Here is an 8296-nt window from a genome sequence, read left to right on the forward strand (position 1 = left end):
TAATTTTCGCAATATTACGCAGATGAAAAAATGCAGTCCGTGAGGTTTGTTTTAAATGAGAATTAAAAGACAAATCTTGATCAAATATTACTCCGAGGTTTCTTACGGTAGTGCTAGAGGCCAGAGCAATGCCATCTAGAGAAACTATGTCATCAGATAAAGAGTCTCTGAGTTGTTTGGGGCCAAGAACAATAACTTCAGTTTTGTCTGAATTTAACATCAGGAAATTGGTGCTCATCCAACAGTGTTGCCAAGCAGCTAAATTCTGCAGGCCAAACAGCTAACTTTTGGTTTAGCGCTCTGCTAATTTGAGTGGGGATGAAATGATTTAATCTTGCAGCTCTTCTAGACTTTCGAAATGTTATCAGACCAAATGGTTAAAATCCCGATAGTGAAATAAGTCATTTCTGGGTTTTGATGCTCAAAAAATGTATCCATTGATTTACAGGTGTCTCTTTCCCAGTGTAAGTCAATGGGAAAAAGTCTATTTGGGCCACATGGCATCACTTGCTGGTGTAATTCCGCTTTTGGCAACTACAAAAATTGCCTTCAAAGCTCAGCGCTGTTCCTGGGGGCTTGGGTGGAGGGGATGGTGGATGGTATGACATATCGGTAAGATGCCTGCCAAGCTGCAGACCACTGTTCAAGACCAACTAACAACAAAACCGGTTGTATTTTGTAGAGACCCTGCTGTTTATTTTCACTGGGCATAATGCCACATGAAGTGGAGACATTGCCACATTTCCAGGCTGGATAGTGCCTGTAAATCTGGTTATTTTAGGCCAAAACATGATCTTTTCCATAACAGGTGTTTTTTGTGCCTAAACTAACCACACAGTAACCATATGTATCTGCCACTTAATAATGTAAATGTAACATATCCGTGGTTTGCAGAAATGTACATTGCCAACATTTTTTTCTGGTGATTTGGGTTGAGTCTCTAGATGGTAAACAGTTTGTGTGGTGTGACCCTTTTGATTTAGTGATTTGTAAATCTCCACTAACAGTACACTAGGCTAAGTTTGAACTGACACTACAAACACCGGGTGCACCGGACGGGCTCCAGTTTTCTAATTAATCTGCCATTATCTTTATTTTGTGTTGTATGTTGTGGTGGTGAATTTTGAATTAGACAAAATAAGAATCACATTTTTTTTATTTGACACAAAAATAACAATACAAATCACAAAACAGCATTTGATAATTAGTAATGTTATTTAAAAAACAAACAAACATTAAAAAACACCATAGAAGTTTAAAGGGTTGCGGTGGTATATTGGTTTCAAGGTTAATTGTGGTATGTAAATTCTCACATATCATACCATGTATAATTACTTAATGACAGTATTGGGAAAAATGCAGAGAATATAACCTTAATTTAAGTTATGTTCAGAAGGGAGAGTTTTTAAACATACTTTAATTTTAAAAAATGGTTTGAAGTTTCAGTTACAATAATAAAACATTTGTTTAACTAAAAAGTACCTTTGTGTTTTCATTCCTTTAAGGATCATTGTAACTGATAATAATAATTCTGTAATACTGTTATACCTTAATATTTCCTGAGACAGTACCGTGAAAGTCTCATACCGTTGCAACCCTAGATGTTTAGCAGTTTAGGCAAATTAGAGAGAAATAAAAAAAAATAAACAACCATTCTTCCATTAATACGATAAAACAAGAGAAAAATGCTGAATCATCACAGAGTGGCAAAATATAAAAGAGAGGTATCTACAAGAGTGAAATGATTCTACACATAGTCGAATCTCTGGTTGGACTGAGGTCCGTCCATACTGTGGGCCTTGTAGGAGTCGTTGTAGGCTGGACGGGGTCTGTCAGACTTGTAGATAGTGTGGTGAGAGGGGACTTTGTAGACCATCCCGTCGTACCTGGAGATTATCAGAAAATAAACAACTTTAAATAAAAGGCAGACGCATAAAGAGTCTAGTCTGAAGTCTCTTTAGCTGCTGAAGTGAAATAAAATATCCAAAGTCACAACTACTACTCATCAGTCTGGTTATTTCACCTCATGAATATTAAAATTGTCATAAACAACAGGATTGAAAATATACTGCAAGTAAAAAAGTGTGACCAGGAGAATATTAGGGTTCCTGTGTATTGTTCTGTAAGCAGCCTCGCAAGCATTTGCAACTCTGCATTATGTATATGCAGAGAAAAAAAAACACAAACACATCAAATGACTTGCATTTACATTTTGCTGAGTTTGTGTCCTTAACTTTCATAAGAAAGATTTTTACTGCTCCACAGCATAATAGAATTTATCCAGGGGTGCTTTACAGGGGCGGGAGTTTGATTTCAGAGGTAGAGGGGACACAGTATAGGCACAAGTCCTCAAATAGACTTTAGTTTTTCAGATACCTCTGCATAAAGTCGAACAAAGTCAAGTCGTCATTTATCACCACTTTGTCAGTTGCCTTTTATGTCTATATATTTCTGGCTCAGTATCCTTCTACGTCTGCTGTTAATGGTCTGGGACGCCACAACCAACGCTGGGACGTAAACAAAGCACATGGTAATGTTTAGAAAAAAACATAATGGTTTGGCTCAATATTCATACAGGAAGTGAACACAAGCCTCCCGGGTGAAAGTCCGAGGTTTGTTGGACCATCAACCACCCCTTCCACCTACAGGGACTCTCTAGCTTCTTAAATTACATTGTTGCCGTCCACCAATACATCATACCGCCGCGACAGGTGCCGTCCAGCCAAGTGGCGGTGTATTATAACATCGCAAAAGGCTCCATCCAGCCGTGTTACACACTGATGCCACTCAATGACAAATCATATCGCCGCAAATAGTGTCTTTTGGCGTTGGTGTCTGACGACGAAATCACTGACAAAGTGGCGGTATTTGATGACTTCGGAATGAGAACCACCATCCTGTCCACCTCCCGATGACAAAGTCAGCTTATATTACATCACTTTAGAAACGGATATGTATCAAATGTATAAATGAAATGTATTTATGGTTTGCAGAAGCGTATAATGCCAACGAGCTAGAGTTGTCTTGCTTTGGTCTGAATCAGGGACTCATTTTGTTACAAAGTTGTATAATGGCCTAGAGTTGGTTCGTGTTCTCACGGCAGCATTTACAAGCGGACCAGATCAAATGCCTTGTGTGAGAAAGCTGCTCTTGATTGGTCAGAATTTCCATGTGGGAAAAATCCAGGAAGTAAAGCAAACGTTGAAGAAGAGTACACTTGCAAGATAAATGTGACACTTTCTAATGTCACAATGGAGGGACAACTACGCAGGTTGATTTTAGCGCTGCTCATCGTGGACTATATTGCTGTCATTGTTCATTTTAGTCAAACCATACAGTTTGAAAACGAGGCGCGGCTCCAACTAGAAAACAATGTTTTGATGCATTGGATGTGCTGAATGTGCATATTAAGGCAGTACAGGAGGAGGTGCACATTAATAATCCTCCAGGACTGTAACATGCTCATGTTTAACCCAAACAATGTGTCATGTGACTGCAGCTGGTTCAGATTGAGGTTGGAAGATGTTCTCAACACAAACGAACCGCACCAGAGTTTGTTTGTAACCGGACTGAGACCACCTCTTCAAGAAGATCTCGGTCCGGTTGTGTTGGTGCACATCTGAGTGTGATTGCTGTGTTCACACCTGCCCAAACGAACTGCACTTAGGGGGCAAAAGAACTTGAGTTCAACTGAACCAAACCAAACAAGGCAGGTGTGAAAGCACCCTAAATGTGCAATAATAGTTCCCTGATATCTGCCCTACACCTAAAAGCAAAATGAATATCAAAATATTTTTTTATTATAAAACTAAAGCCGAGAGGCTTTTAAATACAATGTTGTCAAAGACAGATATTTCACAGACCCCACCATTTCTGTAAAAGGTCATTAAAGGTCACAGATTAGTTATTTCCTCCTTCACTGATGAAACATACCGTTGCCGATTATCTGGAGTCATCCCACGGCAGGCCAGACACATCAGGATGCCTCCAATGACCAGGATAGCTGCGCCGATCCAGCCCACGAAAAGAGCGGGGCCAAAAGTGTACCTGAAAGAAGACAGTGGTTACAGTAAAACATCACAAAGTGTTGTATCAGATAAAACATCATCTTAAGAAGACTTTACCTTGGAGCGAGATTTCCTGAAAGTCCGCCAACACCCCCTCCTCCAAACATACTGAACCCACCCTCGGCGTATGTTGTGAACCGAAAACTCTGCACAATCAAGTTAGCGAAGGCCGACACCCCGGCGATGCCGCAGACACCTACAAATTGAGAGCAGATAATGAGATCAGTGCAGAGCGGTTTAGCTTTAATAACTGACAGAACACTGAAAACACTACTGCACCTGCAAGAAGAAACATAATCCCAGATGTCAGAGACATTGTCGCTTTCATGTTGTCCTCCATGTTCCCCATTTTCAAGCACTTCAGGGAAAAAATGGCGATCAGGCAGCCGATGGCTCCGAGAACAATACCAACAATCATCAGGGCGCGAACGGCCTGAAGCAGAGCTGAAAGTCACAGTTACACCAGTCAGAACATTTCTCATCACATTTCCTCATAAAACTGATCTGCAGCTTGTCAATGTAGAGTGGTTGGAAATAAGGTGAAGGACTTGTGTGCTGCGGTATGTTTTTTACTTTCTTCTTCAACTCCACAACATTTCAGAGGAAAACATTTTTACTCAATAATTATCGCAATAAATTATGATATATTTTTACATATGAAATAAGTAAATAAAGTTATTAAAATTTAAAATTAGCTCAATTTCCACCAGCTGCAACATAAACTGCAGTAACACTTTATTAAGGTATCTACAGATAGTTCATAGACCCCTACAGGGCTGACATCACAATGACATCATTTTATTAGCTAAAGGCAAACCTGCCTCTCCCCCACAGGGCTGTAGTCTGCATAGGAGTCTTGTTGTGTTATTGGGAGCCAGAATAGAAGGAGTCATGGCTCAAAACCAGCCGCCACTGCCCATCAACAAAAACAAAGACAGCTATGGTTAAATGAGATAAGACCAAAGGACTGGACGGAGGCCATCATCAAAAATGCTCACGTGCAGCGCACACTTCATATCAGGTTAGGGAGAAAGTATTTCCTGTTGTACGGATGAATAACGTTATGTGTATTAAGGGTTATCATGTCCACCTCATCAGAAACTGGGGAGGGATTAAGAGGAATGCTGGATTTCTCTGTAACGCTAACTTTTTAGCACATTAGCTAACATTAGCTCTGATCACAAAACAAACCAAAGAAAACCGTTCAAGTGTCGTCCTCCTTTGTAAGATTGCTATAGTAATCAACCACAAAGTTTCCTGTGACATCATCCATCCACTGAGTGAGAGCACACGGGTCGGCCAGTCTGGTCCCGTTGGTCAGTGTTTACTTATTCATGTAACACTGGCGGTCCCGGAGGGTGAGTGACCTGACATGGTGCGTTGGTAAATTCAGTCTGACGCTCACTGCACCACTGCAACATATTTCTCTTGCCTCAATGCTGCTTTCTACTGTTTACTAACCTGTTTTCTGGCTCTTTCTCTTAAAAAGTGTTTTATTGAAAAGACTGACCCCCAGCTTTGGAAAAGACACCACATATGTAGGATAGGTGTACATAGAGCCTCCAATATTGACATCATGTCACCATGAAACATTACTACTGCAGTTTCTCCCTAGCTGGGCCCATTTTTAATTAGATTGACTGGAGTACTATGGTAGGCCTGTTGTTATTTAAATATTCAACTGTCCAGCTATTCAAGAGACAAAAGATATGTTTTTAAAAAATCAAATTATTGAACTATCTTAAGTTCAAATTTGACCTGTCTGGCACAATTTCATACAAACACAGTTCAGGATGCCTTAAAGAATAATACAACAATAAAGCAGAAAGACATCTATACAAATATACAGATATATCTACAGAAATGCTCACACACACACATATACATGCAAGAACATGTGAATTACTTAAGGTGATGCTAAAAGGCTGTAGGTCGCTCCTAAATGATCAAAATCTTTGATCTTTGCACGTGTATCAGGAATTAATCAAAAGAGGCTCAGAGAGCTCAGTGTTCATGGCATCTGTTTGCAATTAAAGTGAAAAGCAAGAAAACAAAACTGCAGTTATGTTTCCAGCGACATAAAACTCATAACTCAAGGCAGCGTTTAGTAAAACATATTGACCCAAATGTCGTCTTTCAATGGCCTCAGATATTGTACCTGTATTCTTTCCCACTTAAGCCTTTAAGACCTTATGTACAATATGCTCTACACTACATTCAGCTGTTAAGTACAGAGTGTGGAAATGTACTTTACATTGTGTGACACTCTGCTAAAGCTTGTGCTTGCTCAGCTAAGCTTTGGATGTCTCATCAAATTTCCATTTGATTCCGGAGAGACACCATCTTTTCTGCAGTCCGCTGCATTTTTCATGCAGCAGGGAAATGGAGAAAATCTGCCCTAAAACCTCCCGAATATTCTAAAGTACCTTCCAAGGTCCTTTGGAAAAATGTTCTGCTTAATCCAACATGTGGAGAAATGTTTGATAAATGTCTTTTTTTTCTCTCAGAGTGTAATTCTCTTACCTGGCAGTCCCAGGATGGTGAAAAACGGCCTGCACTGTGTCGTACCGTATGCTGTCCCTACGCACGTGTTCCACAACCCGGAGTAGGTGTAAATGTTTGTTACCACATTCACAGATCGGTCTTGCAAGCTCCACATGTCCATCGCGGTCGCGGCTGATATTAAGAACTGCCCCAACCCGGACAACATGAAGCCGATTAACTGGATCATCAAGGCAGCCATTTTAGATGCAAAACAAAGTTACCGCCAACGCCGTGGTGGAGTCATGAAATGGCAGAGTCGGAGCTGCTGCTTATCTTTATGTGTGTTTCAACAGGGAACAGGTCTTATCAGGTGTTTACCTAATTTTCTTTGTGTCGGTTTCGGGAAGCGGTGGCGACGAGAATTTCCACCACTGAGTAACGAAGGGTGTGGTTTGACCTTCCGTCATTATTTTCCCATCATTCTGAGGAAGAACTGAACTGAATTGGTTCTGATATATTAATCCTCCCAGTGAGTTAATTCCTTTTACCAGTGATAATAAACTTTTCACCCCAATAATTTACCAATAAGTAATGGAACATAAAAGTGCAGCCATATTTGCCTTATATTCTGTAGACGTGGCTGCATTCAACCAACAAATTATCTTAATTTGTTTATTTTGGTATTTTCATCCATGTTACTTCTGCTAACGACAAATTAGAGCTCACCTGGCAGCCCCAGGATGGTGAAATACGGTCGGCACTCTGCGAAGCCGGAGCTCTGCTGCACACACGATCTCCACAGGCCCGAGGAATAGAACACAGAAGTCACAATGTCGTCGAGTCGGTCTTGCGTTGCCCACTGGTCCATCCCTGTTGCTGCAATTATTCCCGCCAGACCTATCAAACTCAGAATGAAGCCCAGCACTTGACAGAGGGTGGCTGCCATGGTGCTGTCTGTTCTCTGCTGCTGGTAAAGAATACTTTCTGGGTTGAAAAGCTCAAACGGCCTCTCCTCAGCGCTGCGGCTGTGTGTTTGAATATGATATCTGTAGATGTGAAGTCAAGAAGGACTCCACCAGTGACCCTGCTTGTTTGCACACAGTCCAGTGGTGTACAGGAGAGGTTGGGTGGAGCGTATTATTAAAATATGATTAATGTTGATGACGAACTCTGGTCAGTGAAGCGGGAACATGACCCACTCTAAGCGCTAATTACTTTGAGTTACTTTATTGTGCTAATGGTGTTTTTCAAAATGAACCTTGAATTCAGTGTCAAGCTGCTGCTGGTGTGTACTGTTGGCAGATTTATATTAAAATGTCCCAGATTACTACTTTAAATTGAAATTGGTATTGGTAGAAGTTGTTTTGAATTCAAACCACGAAGCGTAAAGACCCCGAAACCTATTTTCTCAATCAGCTTCTTACTGTGAGTGATGGGGTTCTACATGGTCCTGCAAGTTTCTTCCAAAGTTTGTTGATTTCACATGAATGATACTTTTATTTTCTGGGTTGTTGTCACTTTTTTGAACCAGCTGGAAAAAATTAGGTCACGTCTGTCTGTGCACCAAACAGGATTTAGCATTATTTTAATCAAAACGTGATGAGTTGTGCGTTGTGTGGTTGGGTGTTTATGTTGTCTTACTGTTGTCGATCAAACCAGATCAAACCACACCCACACAGTCTTGATGAAGCAGTTTAAATCCACGATCATACAGAAAGTGTTTTGGGTGACTTTTTGTAATTGTT

General features: G+C 40.6%; 1 protein-coding gene across 1 annotated transcript; it reads right to left on the reverse strand.

Moving 5' to 3' along the window:
* Positions 1-1239: 1239 nt before the first annotated feature.
* Positions 1240-7497, reverse strand: LOC126397238 (claudin-18-like). The gene is made up of 5 exons (XM_050055862.1): positions 7278-7497; positions 4347-4511; positions 4125-4263; positions 3934-4047; positions 1240-1886 (listed from the first exon to the last, which is right to left on the reverse strand). Exons 1-5 carry the CDS (start codon positions 7495-7497, stop codon positions 1748-1750), a joined length of 777 nt encoding a protein of 258 aa, XP_049911819.1. The 3' UTR covers positions 1240-1747.
* Between the last annotated feature and the right edge of the window lie 799 nt (positions 7498-8296).

This window comes from Epinephelus moara, chromosome 10, assembly GCF_006386435.1.
Source record: "Epinephelus moara isolate mb chromosome 10, YSFRI_EMoa_1.0, whole genome shotgun sequence".
Lineage (NCBI taxonomy): Eukaryota > Metazoa > Chordata > Actinopteri > Perciformes > Serranidae > Epinephelus > Epinephelus moara.

Coding starts and splice junctions, on each gene's coding strand:
- LOC126397238 (XM_050055862.1), bottom strand. CDS start 7,497: ATGGCAGCCACCCTCTGTCAAGTGCTGGGCTTCATTCTGAGTTTGATA. Junction 4,264..4,346: donor GATTATGTTTCTTCTTGCAG/GTGCAGTAGTGT, acceptor CTCAATTTGTAG/GTGTCTGCGGCATCGCCGGG. Junction 1,887..3,933: donor ACTCCAGATAATCGGCAACG/GTATGTTTCATC, acceptor GATAATCTCCAG/GTACGACGGGATGGTCTACA.